The 24623-nt window shown below is 39.9% G+C and overlaps 6 protein-coding genes across 6 annotated transcripts; 4 read left to right on the forward strand and 2 right to left on the reverse strand.

Annotated features, from left to right (window-relative positions):
- Positions 1-86: 86 nt before the first annotated feature.
- On the reverse strand, positions 87-2646 carry LOC145442003 (E3 ubiquitin-protein ligase PHF7-like). Its single transcript, XM_080319974.1, has one exon. It carries the CDS (start codon positions 2570-2572, stop codon positions 1328-1330), a length of 1245 nt encoding a protein of 414 aa, XP_080176100.1. The 5' UTR covers positions 2573-2646; the 3' UTR covers positions 87-1327.
- A 3993-nt stretch (positions 2647-6639) lies between these two features.
- Positions 6640-10651, forward strand: LOC145442004 (conserved oligomeric Golgi complex subunit 5-like). The gene has a single exon (XM_080319975.1). The coding sequence runs from the start codon at positions 7418-7420 to the stop codon at positions 9863-9865; it is 2448 nt and encodes an 815-aa protein (XP_080176101.1). The 5' UTR covers positions 6640-7417; the 3' UTR covers positions 9866-10651.
- A 19-nt stretch (positions 10652-10670) lies between these two features.
- LOC145442008 (protein aveugle-like) lies at positions 10671-11347 on the forward strand. The gene has a single exon (XM_080319980.1). It carries the CDS (start codon positions 10676-10678, stop codon positions 11186-11188), a length of 513 nt encoding a protein of 170 aa, XP_080176106.1. The 5' UTR covers positions 10671-10675; the 3' UTR covers positions 11189-11347.
- Positions 11348-11457: 110 nt separating this feature from the next.
- Positions 11458-14941, forward strand: LOC145442006 (histone-lysine N-methyltransferase SETMAR-like). The gene has a single exon (XM_080319977.1). It carries the CDS (start codon positions 13941-13943, stop codon positions 14760-14762), a length of 822 nt encoding a protein of 273 aa, XP_080176103.1. The 5' UTR covers positions 11458-13940; the 3' UTR covers positions 14763-14941.
- A 70-nt stretch (positions 14942-15011) lies between these two features.
- On the forward strand, positions 15012-22675 carry LOC145442005 (zinc finger protein-like 1 homolog). Its single transcript, XM_080319976.1, has 7 exons — positions 15012-15182; positions 15255-15366; positions 17737-17930; positions 17986-18117; positions 19183-19273; positions 19337-19487; positions 20386-22675. The coding sequence occupies exons 1-7, from the start codon at positions 15081-15083 to the stop codon at positions 20663-20665; spliced, it is 1062 nt and encodes a 353-aa protein (XP_080176102.1). The 5' UTR covers positions 15012-15080; the 3' UTR covers positions 20666-22675.
- On the reverse strand, positions 22163-23905 carry LOC145442007 (pyridoxine/pyridoxamine 5'-phosphate oxidase-like). Its single transcript, XM_080319979.1, has one exon. The coding sequence runs from the start codon at positions 23795-23797 to the stop codon at positions 22988-22990; it is 810 nt and encodes a 269-aa protein (XP_080176105.1). The 5' UTR covers positions 23798-23905; the 3' UTR covers positions 22163-22987.
- Between the last annotated feature and the right edge of the window lie 718 nt (positions 23906-24623).

Raw genomic sequence — 24623 nt, forward strand, 5'->3', positions numbered from 1 at the left:
ATTATTACGGTGAAATCCGTGTGTAATTGATTAAATTATAACTCCATCAATATCATATATACTTGCTCGAGTAACAGACACTGTAGTCGGAGAAAGGGTTTATTTTATTATTATAATAACAACACAAAAATTGAATAGTATCATTTTGGCGATTTCAGGCCCATTACTTGCACAAGTAAGGCATGACAACCACAAAACGTGAAAATCATTTTGATAATACACATCTAGTGAAAACAAGAACACAACCTCTGCAATAAATGGAATATCAATTGTGGTCTGGTTCAAGATTGCTGTTACATGATGATTATCACAATAGACATTCTAGTCCAGTCGTTATCTAAATTCAAATTGTAGAAGCTAAGGTAAGTTGTTAGGCCTGAATCTTGGATAATTCGTCTTATATTAATATCACATAGGCTTTACCAGACGAGTATGCATTTGGATTTAATTTTGGACACAATCAAATTGAATTCTAGATATGAACAGCTCATTGTAATCCTTTTAACATTGCGTATATAAAACTAAGATAGTTATTTCTCTACAGACATAAAAATATTGGGTTATCATTTGAACCTGCGATATGGCATTCGACTCTGGCATCAATCTGATGCAACTGAGAACAACCGAAGATCAAATTCAGGTTCATAAAATCTTTCCAAATTTGGATGTTTGAACAAATTTAGTTGTGTCAAAACGTTGTATCTAACTAACTTCTAGAATGACAGAACAGTCCTAACAATCAATAAATGAACAAATGCAATAATCTAACAATGAGCACACTCAAACCGCAGGCTGCAATAAACATTACATTTAACCTACCACCTCACAACGCAGGATAGTTTCGTTACCTCGTTTTGTGAATTCAGGAAGTGTGCGTCACCATGGGTTCAATTTACATTGAAAGTCTAAATTAATTTAAAAAACATGCAATGCTAAATATCATATCGAAGATGTGCCACAGAAAATACAAGACACAACGAGACAGATTTGTCGACAGTCATAGATTATGTTGGCATTGAATTCATAGCAGGTACGTCAATAAAACGCCAACTAGTTAAATTCTACTTACATGCAATTAAATTGAAATAAATATATACAGTAAATGGTGGCAGCGTTTCCCACATGTGATGCTAGGCTCTGTTCAGGTCACGAGGGTTACATGCAATTAAACAGTTCGCTCACACTCAATACCAAACATGCACTGTTATTGGAGCATGGGGAGACATATTAAAGACCTGCCATTAACCAACTCTGAGGCATAATGTATTTGGAAGTAGAAAGTACAGTTTCACCAGCAACGGAAATTGTCAATTTTCATCCCAAAACGTCACACAGTGAAGGCTATTCTTCTTCTTTTAGGGTATGGTATCCGCCTGATACGTGGACGCAGAGTCCTAGTAACAGTTTTAGTGTCACCATTGCCACAATCAGTACTGGTATTAGTGGTATTATCATCTTCATCCAATTCCAGCAGACTCGAGACATCTAACGCTTCGACACATACGTTAATGAGAGAGATCGGACGTTTGATAGGGGTGTCTCTCAGCGTGAATCCCATATCTTTCAACTTCGCCTTTAGATTTTCGGCCCAAACTGACTTACAAATATCACACACAAACGGAGAGCTCAACGACTTCAAATTAGCGCAGCAGACGTGCGCACTCGACGAATTGCAAAGTACGCACGTAGATATAGACCAAATCGTGTCTGGTTGATTATAATCGCGACCGTGTACACATCTACACTTTTCTATGTCACATATAAGCCTCGATTCCGTTAAATCATCAAAAGCACCCGGAGTCTCCCACGACGCATCTCTTTGCGGAATATACACTCCCATGCGCTGCATTTCCGTGACAAAATCATCACAATTGTTACAAAACGGGCATCGGAAAAGATACGATCCAAACGACAAGGCGTGTTTCTGCACGCATTTCCGATGGATCCATAAATTATTACAACAAGGCGTGGTCAACACATCAAACGGATCGAAAGGCTCGTCGATCGTGTCGAAGCAAATTCCACAAGTTGAATGGCTACTGTCCGGAGATTTCGTGAGGACTTGCACAGGTCTATGACGGACGCAGTGCGCTCCATATACGCCGCAGTATTGATACAAATATTTCCTCGCCAATCCGCAAGGATAGTGAAATTTCTTCGTGCAGTTCGAATGAGCGCATCCAACGCTTGCTCCTTTTTTGTAACAATACCCGCATTGTAGCCGCCTGGCTCGCAAAAATTCCATCAGAATATCTTTTATCGAAAATCCATATATAGCATCGGATGAATCTATGATATCACACTTTTTCTCATCTTCGCTTTGGGTCAAATCGCAGGCGAACAGAAGACAGAAGTAATGGATTGATATACCGCACTTGGCGTGGATGAATTGCCCATATTTTTCGACATTATCATCATTTGCTCCACAAAACAAGCAATTATCTATTGAATCGCCGAATGTTGCCAAATGAGCTTTAATAGAAGTCGGCACGCGAGGTGTGCTTAATCCATGAGCTTTAAAAAGATTCCATAAAATGTTGTAGGCCTCGGTTTTGACGCGTTTTCTTGGCATGGCCCAGGAAGAAATTGTCAAGCAAAAGTCTTTAAACTACGACTGTTAAGATAAGAGAGGATGACAATTCAGGATTGAATAAATTACATGTTTTGAAAGCAAATACAAAAATTGAAGGTCCAGTGGAAATACTATATATCACAGGCACCACTTCTGTGGATTTACTAAGATATCGACAACAAATCGCAGGGGCCCGGATGGGATCTCGGTGAATTTTTTTAAATAAATTTCTCGCGTGACAAGTGAGGTTTCTGAATTCAAATGAATATGCCAAGTCGGCGACAAGAGATCAGATGCTTATGGTTATAGCAACTGGCAAGGTGCAAGTATTTTACCAACAGATACAAGTCAACAGATCCTGGCGATGAGATTGGGTCAAAACATTATATACCACATACTAACTGCAATATAGCATTTGTGGTGACTGTAAACACCAACTTTTTTTTCAATTCTTTCAAATAAAACCAACAACCTATGACCTCGGGCAACTGGCGACCAAGTCGGCGTGATCCTGCGTGCTGTTGACACACTACAAAAAATAATTTGTAATTTTGGTCTCAAATTTAAGACATTGAGAAGATTAGCTCTCATTTTCAGCAAATGTAGTCTTACTGATGAAATGAAGTCTTAAAATTGAGACTGATTCAGCTTTTCAAGACCATTTTAAATTGTAGAGATTATTAGGTCTTAAAATTAAGACTGATTCAGCTTTATAAGACCATATTGAATTGTCAAGATTATTCTGTCTTAAAATTAAGACTGATCAAACTTTTTAAGACCATATTGAATTGTCAAGATTATTCTGTCTTAAAATTAAGACTGATTCAGCTTTATAAGACCATATTGAATTGTCAAGATTATTCTGTCTTAAAATTAAGACTGATCAAACTTTTTAAGACCATATTGAATTGTCAAGATTATTCTGTCTTAAAATTAAGACTGATTCAGCTTTATAAGACCATATTGAATTGTCAAGATTATTCTGTCTTAAAATTAAGACTGATCAAACTTTTTAAGACCATATTGAATTGTCAAGATTGTTCGGTCTTAAAACTGAGATCAATAAACACTTCTTAAAAGACACATTGTGCTTATTGGGACAGTTTTTGATGTATCAGTTTTTCTGGTCTTGTTTTTAAGACAAATTTTGCTAATCAAGAAACATCATGGTCCGTGGTCTTATAAATCAGACAAATTTTGATCCATCAAAGGTCATTGCAATTACAATCTAGCGGTGGCTTGAGAGCAGAGAGCCAAAACGTATTTGGTGGTGCCATGTTTGTCCATTTCTCGCTGGTCACATGTCACACTTCAAATAAGTCAAATGCAGAATGCATTTGCGCCAGAACAAGAATTCAAAGTACTGTACCTTATCACTTTTCACTGACACAATGGTGGTGGCATGTCGCACCCACCACAAATACTATTATATACTCTAATTCAACTATATATTGTTTTGAGGATTGTATACAAAGTGGTAAGTGGAATGTACAATGATAATGTTATGTAATAGGTATCTAATGAATTGCAAATCCAGGTATGTTAGGCTTCCCTTCATGCAGAGATTAACACTGACATGTGAATACCCCCAAAGCACTCGGAGTATTTTGATGTAATTTGTCTCTTGATTTTAAGTGACAACGGTCTTATTTTCAAGCAATTTCGGTCTTAATTTTGAGACGAAAAATTCTTAAAGTGACTTTTTGTAAAAAAAAAGGCTTATTTTCAAGCAATTTCGGTCTTAATTTTGAGACGAAAAATTCTTGTTAAGACCGATTGGTCTTTAAGACATTTTTTCATAAAAAGTCACTTTAAGACAATAAGACCAAAATTGTCTTATTATTTTTTGTAGTGCACCGACTCCGCGGTCCGGTACAACTTTGAACATTCAGAAATCAAAATTATCCTCAAAATTCAATTACGACGAATTTATGCAACTCAAATGTGCGATTAAAACTTCATTTAATGCTGCCTTTTCGATATGATATATCTCGCTCAATTTCGTCTCAATCAGTATGAGGCGTCAATTGGTGATTTTTTACAGGCTCCCAAATTGTTTTAAACAGTGCCGATTTCGAACTTTGAGGCGATTTTCGGGAGGTTCAGTAGTGCCCGGACCAGATTGTATTTTACATTTTCAGAATTAGTGCGAAAGCAGCTTTCGATTGAGACCAGTTCAATTGAATTTAGCACTCTAATCGTCAGCTATAACATTACCGAGTTTCATATCAGAGGACCCTGATCGAATCTTCTAGAGAGAGAGAGAGAGAGAGATATGATATTCTTTCTCGCCTGCACCATCGAGATGCTTTGACGACGGAGTTGCGATACGGCCCCATGAGGTCATCTAGTCTGCGCCCCCGTTTTTTTTCTCCTCCATGCTATCCGTGATTGCTGAACGCCTAGCAGGATATAGCTGCGGATACCATTTTTCGAGTCTTTGGTATGACCCGGCCGGGAATCGAACCCACGACTTACCGCTCGAGAAGCCGGACGCATAACCATTCCATTACACTATCTAGTTTTATTGAAATTATTGCCTTGGGCCTCCACTTGAGCTAACGACAATTCATTCATAGTAACTTGCAACAAATTATAGTACACGTGGTGCAACGATGGCTTGGCTATCCTATCTGCATCACGCACCAGCCAGAGCCACTAAAATTATATAGCCAGAGCCAGTCAGCCACGGTCGATATGTTGATAATAATGATAACAATAATGCCGAAGCAAATATTTGAAGATCGGCCTCCCAAATCGTTATGGTATTGCGATAGATATTTCATGTCTTGCAAGATTACTAGCATAACAGCTAGGACGATAAAAGAGGTCCGACTCATATACGCTGCAACCTTCTATTCAGAATCATGCTTAGGATCAAGGACCGCAACCTCTACCGCAATGTTTCTCGGGAACTCGAAAATTCAAAAGTTTGAGGGAAGTACGATCTCGATCGAAGCGACGGTGGCTCAGTGAGCGAAGTAAACGCGACTAATGAGGTCGACGACAATGGGAAAACCGAGTGCGACTATATAGATTGAGAATTGCGATCATGTGGTAGTTGTTCTTCGAGGACGTGCGTGTGCGATATAACGAAAAGATAGACGGGTGCCGGACCACAACCTAGCATGAATGGCGTAGGAGCATATTGCTGCCGCCCCTGGCTTTCGTTGAAAATGCCGCCCAAATTTTGAAATAATTTCAATATTTACTGTAAATCTTGTTGTGTTGAATTTAAAAAAAGGTCATCACTTCGCCTCGACTCCCGCATCACCCACCTTTTCAATACTTGTGAAGTGCTGACTAAAAAAAGGTCATTACCTCACATTTTGCCACCCCTTGCAGCCTGCCGCCCCGGGCGCACAGCCAGAACCGGCAAGTGGCTGCTATCAGTATCAGTTTGTTAGTATTTTCATCATTTCAAAACCGCGATACAATGAAAGGATAGGAAGGTGCCGAAACGACTTGGATTGGTCTTTGAAATCAGACCCCCACCTTGGCCTAGCCCTAGGCGAAGTAAAGAACAGGCATGAATGAAAAGTGCACTGCCTAGCATATTGTTCTGACATTCCGCCCCATACCACCTCATTTAGTCGCTTGAATTTTATATTCTCTGCTTTAGTTTTCAGTCATTTAAGTGCCTCTTTTTTACATCACTTAGGCGCACGTGAGTGTATGATTTCGAAACTACTCCAAGTCGTTTTGACACCTTCCCGTCGCCCTCGTGTCGTCCGTTACCGCCTCGTTCACGACGATCGCTGAGGCGCCGTCGCCACCTTCGTGGTTACAAAATCACCATGTTTGAAGTCCCGCCAATCGGGCTATGGATTGACTTTGACCATATAATGCCAACGGCCTAACAGTCGAGTGGTCGCTATATGATTTTGTGACGAATTTATTAATCTCTGTTTATTACCGCAATAATCACCTTATCGAAATGCATTTTATGTCGATGAAATATGTTCAGAAATTTAAACTGCGACGCTTTATCACTCCCTGTGGCAAATCCGTATATGCGTGACGAGTATAATTTTGACGTCAGCAACACAATATTGCTAAATTTATTGTTTTGCAGGATATATGCAGATCAGTGTTCGAGAGCTATTTAATTATTAGCAGCTGGCAGCTAGTGACCTGTTACTTTGGCAACCTGTATACCGCAAAGCGATTTAAAGCACCGCTACAGTAATTTCCGTTATTTACCTTCATGTGAATTCATAAATCAGAAGATGCTCAGAACATATACCGCTATTCAAGATATGGTATTTCCAATCGGCTTCTTTTATGACAACTTTATGATAACTTCATATTAACTAATATAAACATCAGAAGAAAGCAAAAAACGACACACGACGTTGTGGAAACATTAGAAATTATTTTTTCCATTTAATTTCTAATTATTCCGTCTTGTGTTTTGTGAGATTTTCCTTACATATGGGTATGAGCTTTGATAACTCCGTTATATTGAAACTCCCGTGTATATAGTATACCTTGCTTATTTGTATATATCGTCGTGGTGGAAACAAAGTATGTTATGTCCATTTTTCGAATGTTGAGATCCATTTTTCCAATTAATAGAAAATCCAGTTTTTGTGAAAGTTTCATATATTCGGCCATTTCTAGGTCCTATGTTTATCGCATTGTTTCGAAGTTAACCATGACGAAAATGTGGCTGCAAAAAAAATGAAAACTTAACAAAGTTAATTTTCTCGATATGTGTAAAATGGACATAAATAATAGGCTAAGCTATACTTTAATTCCACAGCGATGATATGATATAATACGTTATTATATTTGCATGGTCCACAAATATAAATTCTCTCTCTCTGCAGTATAGTCAGCAAAATGGAAAATTCAAGGGATCAAGACATCAGTGAAAAATTCCGGAACGATGATATTCTAAAACCGTTCTTGGACGAAAGTTTTGACGTTCAAAATTACACAACCACGGTCATACAAAGTGCTGTAATATCGCAACGCCTGGCACAGCTTTTTGACGGAATCAGCATTCTCGATAAAGAACTTCAGACTCAAATCAATTCGCGACGCGACGACTTGTTAGCTCAAGCTACTGGAATTGAATCATTGGAAGGTGTACTTAACATGATGCAAACTAGGATATTATCACTACAATCAGCAGTGGATCGAATACGCGGTAAAATATCAGAGCCATACAATAAAATTCTGACGCGCACCACTCAACTTAGCCGACTGCAAGCTGCCTGCGACCTTCTCAGAAGAATCATCAGGATTTTATATCTTTCAAAAAGACTACACAGCCAAGTACAAAACGGGGTTCGCGAAATCTCAAAAGCCGCGCAAAGTCTCAACGAAATGGATTATTTGTCGCAAGGTGTCAGTTTGGAAGGTATTGATGTGATTGCGGCCGATCTGCTATTTATGAAAAGAGCTCGTAGCGAAATTGAGAGCCAAGCGTCTCGGCTACTCGAGCAAGGCGTAACGACACAAAATCCTTCACAAATCGCGACTGCATTACAAGCTTTTTACAATTTAGGAGATTTGTATTCTCCTTTAAGACGTATTGTTGACGAATTGGTCACGAGTGTCGAGACTAAAGTCGTTAATGCGTTAGACGTGAAAGCCATTTCTAAATTAATACGAAGCAAACCTGGACCTGGCTCGATGCATATGAAAGGTCCTGGAAAAGCAGCCGGGATTTTAACGCCGGGTGACACTTCAGCTTTTCGCGGTCACTTGTGGAACAATATCGAAGACGTGATGGAGTTTGTGTATTCCGTAGCGAATCAAATTGCGGGATTACAAAAAGTCCTCGCGAAAAAGCGGGATCCTGTGACGCACCAACGGTTCGTTGACGAATTAGAAAAATGTGGAAAAAACACGCAGTTTGCTCGGATATTTTGGCAGAACGTGTCGCAGGTTTTGGATACAGAATTTAAAAAAGGATCTAAATCTTCGAATTACGTGCTTCAAGCGTTTGAAGGAGAATTTCCGAAACTGATTAGACTTTACAACAATCTTTGGGATAAAATAAAACCTCTCGCTGACGCTCTCAGTGGTAAAATTGATGCGTTTAGTGATCCTACTACATTTCCGCTTCACGACATGAGTGAATCACCCAAAATTATCGGTACATCAAATTTCGATCCAGAGATGGCATTCAAGCAATCTATTCAAATATTCCAAACGTCATATTTACAACGTTCCCTATCTCGCTTGTTCGATCCAGTTAATCTTATATTCCCTCCAGGTGCTAGAAATCCTCCCACCGATGATGAAGTCGATTCAATCATCAAAATTATTGTGAGCGAAATTAGCGTGTCAAGCGTCGATTCATCGTTGAGTGCTACTGTGGCTAAAAATGTGGCAAAAACCGTCAAATTGTTCGCTGTCAAGTCAGAACAGTTGGTCACCTCGCAAGGGGATGCGACACAGGTTATTGCGCCGCCGAACAGCTATCAAAAATGTAACGCAAATGTTGTCAATTCCTTGTACAGATTACAAGACTCCCTGTTGAAAGTTTTCTTAGATCAGCCTGATTATTCAACGGAATGTATAAACATCGTACAAGAGTCTTTGCTGCTGGTTTCGAATTTGATGATCAACGCAATCCGTCCTTTGATAGCCTCGATATCCGATTCAGTAGAAGCAATCGTGTTGACTATTCACAACGAAAATTTCTCGGCCGACGATGCAGGCGATAGTGTTCTCTGCTCACTCTACATGAAAGAACTACAAGATTTCCTTGCAAGAGTTGTCAAAGACCATTTTTCTATCTACAAGTGTAAGGATGTTATTTACGAATGCTTCATTCCGTTGGGTCAAAGAGCTATTTCTCTTTTCATGAGGCATGCTACTTTGGTCCGTCCTATTGGGGAAGGGGGTAAAGCAATTTTGGCAGCCGATTTCGCTCAAATGGAGCTCGCAGTCAACCCGCTTTGCCGTCGTCTTAGCGAATTTGGTGCAGAGTACAGATTACTGAGAGCTTTTCGTCCGTTACTGTTTCTGACCAACGATGCAATTGTGGAAAATTCTAGCGTCGGTGAAATCATACCGTACAGCACGGTGATACATTTTCTTTTCTCGCGTGCGCCTATCGAGTTAAAGTCACCACATCAAGTTATGGAATGGTCTCTGAGCAGATACAGTCGGTGGATGGATGAGCATAAAAGCGAGAAGGAAAGATTGAACATGCTGCGGGGCGCATTGGAAAATTACGTCAGCTCCGTTAGATCTAAGCAAGGCACGGAGTTTGCCAGCATTTATCCAATCATGATTGACTTTTTGCAAAAGGGAATGGACCTGTGTGTTTAATTCATGTAATATCATAGGAAATAACAAATTATGCATGTTTGCCTTTATCTGTCAGCCATTAGTCTGGCCATATCTTAGTTGAGTACCTGGTCTGTTACATCTAATGTCTTGAATAAAGTAATGCATGTCTTAAATAGTGTGCGGTACGATTTTTGAACATTGTGTTCAAGTGGCGGCCTTTACTGACAAATTCTCCCTCAATTTTTCTGCACCATTGTCTGCATATTCTGAAAATCTTCATCGACTTGATGCAAGTTTAAACCCCATGCTAGATAACATGATTATAATGACCATTAGGGCTGCTCAAAAATAACTTTTTTTCAAATTTTACTGGTGATTTGATAAAATTGTTAGCTTGCCTAAAAAAATGCTTCACACCAAATTTGCCTCAATTCCAATCTGTAGAAGCATTGCTATTACAGGAGAAAATTGTTTCAGTAATATATATTTGAAATATTCGGTTAATTTTTAAGTTAATTTTGAATGGCCCTAATACTCAGATGTATGAACCACATATGTTGAGCTATTTGGCCAATTCTTCCCCAAAATATTCTGAGACTTGTGCACGGTGATTTGATCGAAATCGAAACTATATTGTGAAATTTACCGAGATTTCATGTTAGTCTCTTATATAGATCTGAAGTTGATTATAAAATGTAATGTTATCTTGAGTAATTATGGTATTGAAATCTTTGTGCACGTATAGTATAATATAGCTTTATCAGTGACAGAACTGATTGGACATTAGCTATCGCTTGTATTATAACCTCTATACTCTTTTCACAGGATCTTTTTAAATTCTGTAATGTAATGTCATCTCCTTCGAGGCACAGACGTCTCAACAGCACCGAGCATACACCCCGCAAAATAAAAAATCGGATTATAGCCCCGCCACCCCGAAAAAGACCAGGATCTGAATCCGATATATTAGAAGCCCCCGCGGGTGCCCCATCTCTACACCATCAAGACTCAATTCAGCTCGGTTACCACCAAAGACCCGGGTTTGTTCACCCACGAGGGGCCGCATCTGCGGTAGTTTCTCGGCACGTCAAACCTGTTTATATATGGACGCAAAGAGAGGTGCAACGATGGCTCAAACGTCACTCTACTCGGGCTTATGAAAAATACGGAGATAAGATTTTCGAACACCACGTTACGGGGCGTGTTTTGATCGCTCTTAACGATTTAAAGCTGATGAGAATGGGTATAGCGGAGGCTGACATTCGAGAGGAAATTATCGCGGAAATTCTGAAGTTGAGACTGAAAAATTATATGCAGTGCTTCAAGGGATTGGAGAACTGCGGAATGTTTGAAGTTTTGTGACTTTTGAAGCCGCAATAATGTGCTGCGAGGAGTAATAGCTGTAATCGATAGCTGCCGAGATCTATTGAAATGCTGAACGCTGATAGAAGATGCATTAACAACACGGTTGACACTGGTGCTTTTACTGAAGGTGGTGATTTCCAACACTCCATTGCCAGATCTATAAGATTCGCTCCACATACCAAGTAACCAGATCTTCCAATCAGTGTTGGGATGACTCGAGTCATGACTTGACTCGAGTCAGACTCGAGTCACCTTTTTGGTATGACTTGACTTGACTCGAGTCACTTTGCTAAAATGACTTGACTTGACTTGACTCGGTGTATCAGAAATGTGGATTGACTCGTGACTCGGAGCAAAATTCACGAGTCAATTTCAAGTCATCAAGTAATCGGTGTCGATCAAAATCATTGTATCTTGCATATGTTCGGATTGTTCGCGAAACGCCTTTAAACCGTGAGAGCGACCAATCATTTAGTGATCGTGCGTTTTACCGAGCCTCCATTGTTCTCTCACAAATAAATTGAACGCAAACGAAGTGATCGAAGCTTATAGCTTACGTTATCGTAAACTAGTATAGTAAAGTAATTTCTGTTCTCTATTTTTACCTTAGCCAAACCTCTTGTTTTATTGAAACTGAATTCGACTATAGTTTATACAGTCCTCAACCATTGGCGCAGTCTGGAATTGTATCATATCGATTTGTAAATGCGTAATGTATTGCATCTTATCAAATCGCATCTATTCTTTTTTTGGCTGGTAACTATAAACTGAGGTTTAGCAGTTTTACGTATATGTGAGCTGATACAGCGCCTTCTTGCGTGTATATTTAACTCTATATTCGTTAATCGGTTCTAAATCAATGACCACTCAATCTGTATTTCAGCCAGCTAGCAAAATGCAATGACGTTATCATGCCTCATACTTCGAAAAGACAACTTGACTTGAATTTTGACTTGACTCGTGACTTGACTTGACTTGACTCGACTTGACTCGAGTCACCTCCAAAAATCGAGTGACTTGACTTGACTCGAGTCACCTTTGAAAATCGATTGACTTGACTTGACTCGAGTCAAAATGTGCAATGACTCGTGACTCGAAGGTAGTGACTTGATCCCAACACTGCTTCCAATACATATATAGCTTCTTGGAGGTGCAGAATTGCAATGTACAATTGAATAAGATATTTATATAGAAATTAACCTGCATATTTCTGGGCAAACACATAAATAACAATGTGAAATTGTAAAGTCCTCAAAATGTATAGAGACAGTTGGTGCTTAAAGTACACTCTGCTCTACGCGGTGCATTTTGCAGATTTAAAAGTCATTCAGGGTACGAATTAATTTATTCACTAGGCTATTCAAGTTTTAAATTCAAATTTCTTCACTTTGATATCACAAATTTCGAATTTGATTGACCATATTACCTGCATTCGGTACTGATGAGTCGGTCGAAATGCTTTTAGTGAACAAATTAACAATATTAACATATTCTTGTAAGACTTAGAAGTGTATATTAATTAAAAATGCATATATTGAATTGTGAATAAGATTATATTCAGCGTACTTTCTGGCTTTTTACTTGGTCTATATTTCTGTATTCGTGACAATGGGTGCCACACAGTAGCAAACTCCGTTAATTTTCAAAGTTTTATTATCTCAAATTTGAATTTTGTGTCAATTTCACAGTTAAGATGACATTACACCCAATATTGGTTACGGTATCTCGTCTCAGTTTAATCATGTGGTTTTTGTATGTGCTACCTCTGGCATTTTGTGTCACATCCCTTTTTGTCATAAATGCGGTGGAACTTGATGTAACACAAGGGAGTCATTGGTCGCCTTGTAAAATTTCTTAATTGTCTTCATTCGTAGACACAAGTTCTACTGCTGACAAACTACTTTCTTCATATGACACGTTTTCTCATTAATATAAAGCAGAGCGACGTAGCAAATTTCATAATTTTGAAACTCTTCAATACCTAAAAACTGTCAATCTTGACTCGATTGGTTTCCGTGAGCACTGAGGTTGTTCAAAAATATTACTTCAAATATTACTGGCTATTGGATAAAATTGGTAAGTTAGCTACAAAAAACGTTGAACACTAAATGTAGCGCAATTCCAACCTGTAGAAGCGAAGCTATTAGAGTTCAAACAAATTAGATTTGAAATTTTAAATAATAGGGGTGCAGTTCCATATTTGATAATTAAAGAATTTGCCACCGTCAATACTCCAATAACTTCGCTTCTACTTTGTTGGAATTGAGCCGAATTTACTACAAATTGTATTCAACTATTTTTAGACTGTGCATGGTGTTGACAGTAAAATTTAAAAAAATCCAACTCTAATAGTTTCGCTTCTACATGTTGGAATTGAGCCAAATTTGTTGTGCAGCGTTATTGTTTTTTTCGCCAACCTAACAATTTTATCGAATAGCCGGTAAAATGTGAAGAAAAAAGTTATATTTGAACAACCTTAATGAGCACCTTATTATCGATTTTAGAGTGTATCTGTGAATTTCAATGTTTTATGGGCTGAAAATTGATATTTTGTTATATAATCGTATATCTTATCCAGCTAGGCGCTACATATTTCATTGGTCATGCTGATTGGTTGCAGCCAAATGTAGACAATGTTTTCGTGAGTAATGTTATGCGGACTTGTTGCCAGAACATGGTTTATTTCAACCATTAGCACTTCCTTCACAAAACTCTGAAAATTCACACATTTTGTTAACATTGACGGTGTATGGATGTGTTGCATACGTTGGAAAATGTGGATATAAAGATCACCAGCGATGCATTGGCGAGGTTGAAAGGCGTCGAATTCTCATATTCAAATACTAACATCGCTGGCCCAGGATGTGGGACTGATCCGAATCTTATATGCTTCGAAGGATGCCAGTGTGATTCAGTACAAACTTGCGATCCTGCACTTTGCACATGCTCAAATTCTAACTATACAGCACGGAAATTGAACGACATAGGTTCCAACGGAAAGATTATTTACGAATGCAACATAAACTGCCGATGCGGTGATATGTGTCACAACAGACTTGTGCAGCATGGAGTGTGTATTCCGTTAGAAATCTTCCTTAGCACAGATAAAGGTCTCGGATTACGTGCTGTTAAAGACATACAGCACGGAGAATTTATGTGCGAATATGCCGGTGAAGTGATAAGCCAAAATGAAGCTGTGAAAAGAACGAATGCTTACCGTGACACATCGGAAATGAACTATATCATATCTGTGTCGGAGTGCTACGCTCGCTCTGGGGAAATTGTTGTGACTTTTGTGGATCCAAGACGCCAAGGGAACGTCGGAAGGTTTATTAATCATTCGTGTGACCCGAATTTGAAGATGGTACCGGTCCGCGTAAATTCTACGGTTCCACATCTAGCCCTGTTTGCATGCAGGGACATTTCGGCTGGGCAGGAATTGACTTTTCATTATGGCGGTTCGTCGTCTGGGGATGCGAATTTGAAATATTCTGGAAAGATTTGTAGTTGCGGTTCTGCATGTTGTAGTGGATTTTTACCTTTTGATGCTAGTTATATTCCTGAATCATAAAGTTGTCATAAGAGCTCAACCGAAATCGTATTTTTGATCCAGTACCGATAAAACTGATATATTCAGCTGATATTTAAAAAAATATGGCATCTAGCATAGTGGGGGACTACCCTGGACAATGAAAAAAAAAATCGAAAATATCTTTTTGGTTGATTATTTGTTTCATTAGATGTCGTCTTTCATGTGCCCAAGTCTCTTAATGATTGGGTAAGACACAATATTTGATCTTTTAATATCACACGATCTTTTTTGTTCTGATTTTTAGATTTATCGTTGTACGAATTATCACCGTATTAGGGTCACCATTTCATATAAACTATGGGTCTCTGTAAGTGCCCAAAAAGAAAGGTTACCAATCTCTTTTGCTTCGAGCATCGAGTGAATGTTTGTGAACATTGTCTGGTGGAAAACCATCCCAGGGTGAGTAAGACTAATTTAAATTCTCAGTGTCATGAATCCTATGTCAGTTGAGCAAGCTGTTTCGTCTTGCAGTGTGTCGTGAAATCATATTTGAATTGGCTGAAGGACAGCGATTACGATCCAAATTGTCAGCTTTGCAGCAAGCCATTGTCTACCGGAAATGTTGTCAGATTACTATGCTATGGTAAGTTTTTCGATTCACCTGATATTCTATAATATACTGAAAACTTGAAACCAGAGCTGGTCAAAATAATCAATGTTTCTACTCAGCATGTAAATATTGAAATAGTTGCAATAAAAAACTTTTTCAAACAGCTTAAAACACTATACTACAGAAATTCTGGGTATTTAGGAAACTCCCGGAAGCTAGAAAAAAAGTTGCAAAAGTTGAAAAAACTTACCCTAATGAACAGACACTGTAAGTCTGTAATACAGGTAGTATTTCACGTAGTTCTTATGATTTTCATCATGAAAATGATTGGAGCTGTTAACAAAACTTCTTTTTACTACTTCTTTTTGACTAATCCAAAGTGTAAAAAGTTTGTCTAGTTTTGCCTAGATTACTGTTGATCAAGATTGGAAATAGTCTAAAATCTAACCATTAGACGAAATACCAATAATGCAGTCACTTCACTATTTTCCGAAGTTACAGTGAAATGTCTGTCTTGGCCGTCCTTGACTCGAGTCATATGACTTGGTTCGAGTCATGCACAATAACTCAAGTGCAAGTCGAGTCAATACACAACTTGACCCAGGTCGAGTCATTTTACGCATTTGAAAAAATGACTGAGTCACAAAAAATCCGGCCTCAAGTCAAGTCATGAGCCGAGTCGTTACAACCCTGCATATGATTTGGTGGAGTGATGCGCAATGTTCAAGTCGAGTTAAGTTGAGTCATGACTCGAGTCAATGCAACCCTGGGTTGTACCGTTGTACCCAGGGCTTTGGAGCAGCGGTAAATTTAAACTGCTCCAGCTCCGGCTCCGGAGCTTTCTTCTATCATACATTAGCTCCGGCTCCAGCTCCGGAGCCGCATTATGACCACTGCTCCAGCTCCGGCTCTGAAATTATCGAATGGGCCTGTCTATATCAGGGGTGGCCAACCCGCGGGCCAAATGTGGCCCGCGATAGGGTTTTGCGTGGCCCGCGAGGGAATTTCATCGAAAATTAATTGCTCGGATTGTGAACTTGCAATGCCAACCAAAAATTACAAGTCTGGCTGCGACACTTGGTATGTTGATTACTAAAATATCAGTTCCGACGCATTGACAGATCCAGGGTCCAGTCACATTTTCAGTAAATCGTCGTACATTACAATAAACTAGAAAAGTTGTGAAATTTATCTTCACGCTTCGCGTGTTTAATTGTTACGCGATTTCTTGCTTGGTAGCTTACCCCCTACTGAAAATGAAAAAAACGCCTAATTTACCGGATTGAGTCTACCTGTATTCGCAATTACGGGAGAAAGTCTTTTCACGTTTGCGCTCGCATAAAGATCGTGACGGTGAAATGTTGGCACAAAATGATTGTCGCATATTATCGGAGACCTTCGATATCGATGTGGCCAGACCCCGAATAGTCGTGTCCTTGCAAACTGAGCCTAGCGGGTGGTATACAGTAGACCCGCAATATAATCAAGTAATAATACTATTGACCTAGTTTATTTATAAACTTTGAAAATAGTGGACCGCGCACTCGTTCGTCAATTGAATGTGCTCCTTCAGCCGAAAAGGTTAGCCATTCCTGGTCTATATAGATTACTAATTTACCCATAGGTTAGGTATATCTATAGAAATCTAGAGTCTGTCAGCCGTCAGCAGTGGTGTCTTTTGGGTGGTCGCCCGCCCCCCCTGGTCGAAGGCCCCCCTCTTTGGTTTTACTGCATTTTTCAAGGTTTGTAGCGAATAGACGTGGAAATCCTTGTACCAATCAAGAAGATGATTGCATTCAGATGAGTCAATCATCAAATGTCCGCATTTGTTATAAAAGTCCTATATCACGACAATCATCAAGGCTTTGCATACCTGTTAAGTTGGTAGGCGAAAGGGGGGTCCGGGGGCAAAGCTCCCCAGAAGCTGCGATTACATACTTATATCCCCCTCCCGGAAGTCTCGCCCAGGGTCCCCCCCCCCCCAATCGTAGGGCCACCACTGGCCGTCATTAACACCCTATGTAGCAACGAAGACATAGGTGCCGCTGTGCTGCCTTGTGACGTCATAATGAATACTTGTCAATTGTCGATACCATCATAGTTGTACTAGAACGCACTTTACTCTATGTTTATGCCATTGCTGTGCACAGCAATAAAATTCAGGGCTGCTGTTCAATTATGATAAATCAGCAGATGTGGTTGTTGCATACATAATAGCATCTTATGAAATACGTCAGAGCCGGAGCTACTCCTCAAATAACAGGCTCCAGCTCCGGCTGAATTTTATGTAGAGCTCCGGCTCCGGTGAAAATGCACGGCTCCTGGCTCCGGCTCCAAAGCCCTGGCTGTACCCATAGAAAAATTTACCGGGTTCTTATCGTCTGTATCATACGTATATTTTAGATGTCTTCCACGAAGCTTGTCTCGATAGATATTTCAAAAAGCTACCGGCCAACACGGCACCGGCCGGGTATAAATGTAGCACGTGCAAAATGTGTATATTCCCGTTGCCGAATCAGGCCGGAAAAGTGGTCGAGCAGCTGCGGTCCTGCTTGTCAAAATATAACTGGGCCAGACTCGGACTCGGAATGCCGTTAGTAAGTTACTGTCTTCTGTGCCACGTTCGGGTTATGGCAAAAATTTCAATTGAAGATCGAGGAGTCGTCGGTAATTCAGATGTCCGAGGAAGGAAGTGAAGAACTGATTGATACCAGTGTGTATGATGACGTTGGTAAAGATCCAGAATCTCTGCATGGTGTTCCCAAGCCGGATTTTCATTTTGCTGTAAGTCAACTACTCAATTTTGTAAAAATATTCCAGGCTTGAATCCAGGTGATTGGCCACTGGAGTAATAAAAAAAAATGGTCTTCGTTTTCGGGCTCGAACCTTTGGTTTTGGGCTCAAGCCTGTCAGCTAGGTTTTCTTCAAATTATACGGGCTATTCGATAAAGTTGTTAAGTTGACTGAAAAAAACGCTGCACGTCAAATTTGGCTCGATTCCAATCTGTAGAAGCGAAGTTATTGGAGTTTTAAATTCAATAAAAAAGTTGCAATTGCTACTGGCAACCACAACCCCATGAAATTGTTCAGTTGCCTACAAAAACTATGTATCGGGATTGTAATGACTTGAGTCACGAATTTCTGATGACTCGATTTGACTTGATTTGAGTCATTTTCTCAAAATATGGAAATGACTCGACGTGGACTCGAGTCATTGCGCATGACTCGAGACTCAGACAGCCAAGACCGACGTTTCATTATAATTTCGAAGAATAGTAAAGTCACCACACTATCGATATTTCGTCTATGGGTACTGCTACTTGGAAATGCGACCAAAAACTGCTAAACGTGAGGAAAATTAGTATAATATAAAATGCGAACCATTCGATATCACCAGAGTTATAAAAAGTGTGTTTAACAAGCCTTTAACTGGAAAATGACTTGGACTCGAACTCAAGTCATAATACCATGACTCTGACTCGACCCTCCGCTCGGTGACTTGGACTCGGACTTGACTCGGTTGTGAGTTGAACATGACTCGACTTGACTCGAGTCAAAACTATAAAAGTCAGATTGACTTGTGATTTGGTTACAACCCTGCTATTTACGGTATAGTAAATTTGACTTGGTTCCAATCATACCAGTAGAAGTGAAGTTATTCTTATTGATTTTCAAAATTTTGGATTTGAATTAATAGTATTTACGGTGGGTGGGTCTTGAACGAAAAAAGTTAATTTTGAACAACTACTGTCTGTTTACAACTGATTTAAGTTGCTCAATTCTACCCCTGATCCCCGCATCACAACCCTTCATTAGCACATAGATTGGCATTGCGAATGTGTTTAACAGCAAAATACGTCATTTTCAAACTACGAGGTTTCTCCACCTGAGAAGATAAAGGACACTGTGTTGACGATGGATGAGTATTCACCGATGACAGGTACAACAGATGATTATATGATGATTGTGTGTACGTGAAATGATGAGTATTCGTTTGGCGCAGGTACGGTTTCGGACAGTACTGTTTCGCGTAAGCTGTTTGGAACCGACGATTTGCCAGAATCACTAAAACAGACGGTGTCGGGTCACGATCCCGATGGGAAAGATAAATACAAGAGAAGGCCGGCGTGGACCTGGCTGATGAGATGGATCAAGTAAGCGTGTCTTGTCGCGGAATTTGTATCCATGATCATCGTAGTAAAGTGTTGCACTGGTGTACAAAACTAACAGCATTTGTCACTTTGGCACCTTTGTATGTACGATTGTTGATAGACAATGTGCTTTCCAATTCTCTACTAGTTTCTGACGATCGACCCTGACGAGTGTCAGCCGAAAATATTTGGGTACAAGCACTATCAGCGATTCGCAAAACATTTCTAAACCCCCTGAACCCTTACGATAATCTGAATATTCGGTGATATGATTGTTGATATACAATTCTTTACTGGTGGCTGACGATTACCCAGGGTTGTAACCAAGTCACATGGCCCCGAGTCGCAAGTCAATTTCACTTTTATAGTTTTGACTCGAGTCAAGTTGAGTCATTTTCACTTCACCGAGTCAAGTCCGAGACCAAGTCGTTGAGCAGAGGGTCGAGTCCGAGTCGTGGTATTATGACTCGAGTCCGAGTCCAAGTCATTGTGTTGACTGCTCAGTTTCCAGTTAAAGTCTTGTTAAACCCACTTTTTATAACTCTGTTGGGTGATATTGAATGGTTCGAATTTATAATATACTAATTTTCCTCACTTTCAGTAGTTTCTGGTCGCATTTCCAAGCACCCAGTACCAATAGACGAAATCTTTGAAATTACAGTGAAATGTCGGTCTTGGCCGCCTGAGACTCGAGTTATATGACTTGGTTTGAGTCATGCGCAATGACTCGAGTCGAGTCATTTCCGCATTTTGAGGAAATGACTTGAGTCAAGTCGAGTCATCAGAAAATCGTGACTCGAGTCGAGACATTACAACCCTGCGATTACCCCTGATTAGTGTCAGCTGTAAAGATTCTGGTTTATTTCAATATGAATAATGAATGTATTATTCAAATCAATAGATCCCGTATGCTGAGAGGAAGACTACGCTCCTACCACGACGTTAACATCGTTCCAAAGAAGGCAGTTATTCTGCTTGTCGTGGCAATCATCGCTCTTTTTACAATCATCATATTCGCCACGCAGGTGGGCAGGAAGAGAGCGGAAGACAACCCGTTTTTGGACCCTTTGGCAAACCCTAACATACGTGTGGCGCACCATGACGATTTGGAAAAAATTCGACTGGGTATCGACAATCCGATGCATAGGGCGGCACCAGTGATCAGAGATGACAAATTATAGCGATGACACACTGAATGAGCGTGTGGCAACATGAGGCTTCGCTTTAACAGTGTCTGTACTGGCTACCGCGGGCTGGGCACATAGATTTGAGTTATCTGAACCGTGTATTAATTCTAATGATTCGAATCGAGTCAAGGGATGTAAACAAGTCTTAATCTTACACTTTTAAAGTTTTGACCCTAGTCATTTTCAACTCACCACCGAGTCAAGTCCAAGTCATAGTGTTAAAGGGGCACTGCACTCTAAAAATGATATGGTCTCAAATTGAAGGGCAAAACGGAAAAAAATTTTGCGGCAGCCGTTTTCTTCAGAACGCCACCGTGATGGAGCTGCAATGTATTGAAATTTCCACAGGGGCTTCACGCTCAAGCATTCGCGCAGAGACAGACTTTATATAGTTGTCAGCTGATGTTATGAAGGAAATATGGCGTACACCCCAAGGTGGTTAACATACCGCTTTCAACAGAAGATGTCCAGTCAGGGAGATTTATGTCAAAATCGGGCCTAGTGTATTCTATTTCTTTGGGACAGAAATGGATCATGTGCTATTGTTAAACATGATCTATTTCTGTCCCAAAGAAATAGAATACACTGTGAGGCCCGATTTTGACATAAATCTCCCTGACTGGACATCTTCCGTTGAACGCGGTATCTCAACCACCTTGGCGTGTACGACATATTTCCTTCATATCATCGGCTGACAACTATATAAAGTTTGATATCTGCATGACTGCTGGAGCGTGAAGCCCCTCTGGAAATTTCAATACATTGCAGCTCCATTACGGTGGCGTTCTGAAGGAAACGGCTGTGGCCAAAAATTTTTTTCGTTTTGCTTTTTAATCTGAGACGACATTATTTTTAGAGTGCAGTGCCCCTTTAACTGTTCAAATCGAGTTCAGTTAACGTTTGGGTGATATCAAAGGCCTCACATTCCCAATAAACTCATTTTTCTCACTCATAACATGTTTATTCAAAGAGATAAGACTGCTTCTGGGCGTACCCATATTTTCTAAATATCGGTACTGATACACGAGACATCGATTAGGGTTACCGAGGACGCCTAAATGTCCTCCTTACAACTTTTACAGCTAATAATGGACAGAGTCAAGTGAAAATGGGCATAAATGACTTGAAACAGGTAATGGGAAGATCAAGCGGGTCATTCGGAGTCAAATAAAGGTGATGAACTTTTTTTCATGTTATAAGCATGTAAATGATGAGTAAATTAAAGTGACAATATTTTTTTTTTCAGTCAACACAACAAGATTTCCAGTAAATATTACAAAATCAGCTGTTTTCAATTTCCGTCAACAAAATTTTATGATTTGCTTGAAGTGCCCTCCTTTCCCGATTCCAAAATGTGGTAACCCTATATCAAGTCATGGAATGTGACGAGTCATGCTCAATGACGCAAAAGTCGAGTCAATAAACAAATTGACTGAAGATGCGACTCGAGTCATTACAACCCTGACTTGAGTACAGAGTAGTAGTGAGGGATTATTTTTTTGAGTATCGTACTAAAAGTATATGTTCTCCATGCCACTATGCGTTAATTTACCAACAAGAATTATAATTTCGGTACCATTTTCCACTAAGGAAGTCTTGAAACCTCCTTTGGCAATAATGAGTGATACACGACTCGAAAGCCTAATACTAGATTCCGAATCGAATCACTCAGGTACTCAATTTTTCCAGCCCTGCTCGGTACCCATAGTATTTGGAGTTTAGTTAATCTTTGCCATCAGGATAAAATATCTCTTGAATTTGCTATACGCCACTTGGTGCTAGATCAAATATTATAATCGTTAAAGGTCAAATATGCCCCAGAGTTTTGCAGCATCCCAATCCTGTTTCCAGATGCATTTCAGGTTATTTATGAACGCCAATGTCTGACTGTACGGTGTGTGCTAGTGGCGATAATCTGCACGCCATTTTTTTTGTGAAAATTGCATACATATGCTATACTTTTTGCCCTTTCTAATATAGCGATAATAAATTTATATATAACAATATTATACGCATCTTGTTGGGTCGTATTTTCTCGGGGCAGTGTTTGAGATGATGTTCAGGAATTTGTGTTCAGAATATGTAGGTGAAGTCCATTCGAAGAGTAATAAAATCAACAATCAGAGATGAAGTTTTCAAAGCATCGGATAGAATAGATATTTATTGCTCACATAGTTCAATGTCAAGGCTGAAGTTTTCCATAATATGCGTCTAAGATTTGAGGTAAAGTCCCATTCGAAGCGTAATTCAATAGCACGTAGAGATTACGTTTTGAAAGCACAAGAAAGAAACAATTATTGCACACATAGTTTAGTATCAAGGCTGAAGTCTTTCATAAAACCAGCCATTTTCGCCTTCTGTCAAATAGGTATCGTTGGATTTATTATCATCAGTGATTTTGCGAAACCTTATCCTGTCATGCATCCTGGTGGTTTGCCCCTGCCAGAACTCAATCGCTTCTGGCTTTACCAAATATCCACCCCAATATTCGGGTTTGGGGACTTCTTTGTCCTGATACTTCTCTCGCAATTCACGATCTCGATTTGTTATGTAGTCTCTGTTAGGTATAGGGCTACTTTGAGATGCGCTAACGTGAGCCGCGATTTGACTAGGTTTCGGTCGAGTTTTGAAGTAGTTTTCACTCTCTTCTTCTGAGATTTTCTCTGCTTTACCTTCAATTCGGATGGAGCGATGTTGAAATCCCCAGAAAAACACCAAAGCAACGTGTGGGTTTTCAGAGAGTTCTTTACCTTTCCTGCTATTATGATTTGTGAAGAATATGAATCCGTCTTTTCCATAACCTTTTAGTAACACAATTCTGGCGCTTGGACGCCCAGACGCGTCAACTGTTGCCAGTGTCATCGCGTTAACATCATCTAAGCTGTGATCGGCTGCCTCTTTGAGCCATCGTTCAAATTGCTTGATCGGGTCTTTAGATACTAATTTTTCTTCTGTGAACGCTTCGTTTGGCTGGTTGTACGGGTTTCTGATCTGTGAGATGTCCGGGTGCTCTTTTGCAATTGCTACAGTATCCATATTAATGGATCGAAGAAGTCTGCGAGCAGCAGCTTGTATAGGATTTTTGCTCGCTGCAAATACCTTCCAAGTGCAATATAATCCGCGCATTTATGAACCTACCACCAACATTAATATACACTTACAAAATCAATACTGTGTCGTTGGTTCATTCATTAACACTTCACACAGGATATCGTTGTTGGGTGATTGATGTGATGTCGCATCCGCCTTTCTAAAATGTCGACGGGAGCTGCGTGAACGACGGTCTGATATTTTATGGCGACAGTACTGTCATAGCAATTTACAACGTAGCTACGTTGTAAATGGCTATGGTACTGTACTGCAATGTAATCAACACGAATAGCGATTTTAATCACTCCGTAGTGCACCTTAATAAAGACTACGATCAAGTTACTGTTGAGCGACTGTTCATTCAATAAAGTACATAGTCAATGGTGTTTCTTTTGCACTCTGGCGTGTGTTCGCAATCCGGAGTTGATTACGCCTTCACTATAATACTACTGAGCGGTCGCGTAAGCTGTAAGCTGTTTATGGGCCAGGATATACCAATTAAACGCCAACATTCTACAATCTGAAGTTTGTTACCAAAACTGCATAAATGATCCTCAATACCTTTGGCACAATATGACAACCGCATGATGGCGGAAACATTCGATCCCGCCGCTCAAAACAGTCTGTGCAGAAGTGGTTTATCGCTTTTTATATTAATTTGATCAAATTGTGTACGCGACGGAAGTACAGCTTGCCAAGTGCTACACACAGGGCCGTAACTGCCGCACCCCTAACCCCCGAGCCCCATCACTCGAGCTCGAAAGAGGCCCAAAATATTTCGTGAATTAGCATAAATTTTACAGTAGTTTTTTTAATTTATGCAGCTTTTTCAAAATTTTCTTGCGCTGGTCGCGATTTCAAG

This window comes from Botryllus schlosseri, chromosome 6 (genome assembly GCF_051294905.1).
Source record: "Botryllus schlosseri isolate E-star chromosome 6, Bs_hap1, whole genome shotgun sequence".
Classification (NCBI taxonomy): Eukaryota; Metazoa; Chordata; class Ascidiacea; order Stolidobranchia; family Styelidae; genus Botryllus; species Botryllus schlosseri.

Bases quoted from the DNA above. Each gene is read 5' to 3' on its own strand.
- LOC145442003 (XM_080319974.1), bottom strand. From the start codon at position 2,572: ATGCCAAGAAAACGCGTCAAAACCGAGGCCTACAACATTTTATGGAAT.
- LOC145442004 (XM_080319975.1), top strand. From the start codon at position 7,418: ATGGAAAATTCAAGGGATCAAGACATCAGTGAAAAATTCCGGAACGAT.
- LOC145442008 (XM_080319980.1), top strand. From the start codon at position 10,676: ATGTCATCTCCTTCGAGGCACAGACGTCTCAACAGCACCGAGCATACA.
- LOC145442006 (XM_080319977.1), top strand. From the start codon at position 13,941: ATGGATGTGTTGCATACGTTGGAAAATGTGGATATAAAGATCACCAGC.
- LOC145442005 (XM_080319976.1), top strand. From the start codon at position 15,081: ATGGGTCTCTGTAAGTGCCCAAAAAGAAAGGTTACCAATCTCTTTTGC. The intron at 17,931-17,985 runs GTAAGTTACTGT...TTTCAATTGAAG, and splicing joins TCGGACTCGGAATGCCGTTA to ATCGAGGAGTCGTCGGTAAT. The intron at 19,488-20,385 runs GTAAGCGTGTCT...TCAAATCAATAG, and splicing joins TGGCTGATGAGATGGATCAA to ATCCCGTATGCTGAGAGGAA.
- LOC145442007 (XM_080319979.1), bottom strand. From the start codon at position 23,797: ATGCGCGGATTATATTGCACTTGGAAGGTATTTGCAGCGAGCAAAAAT.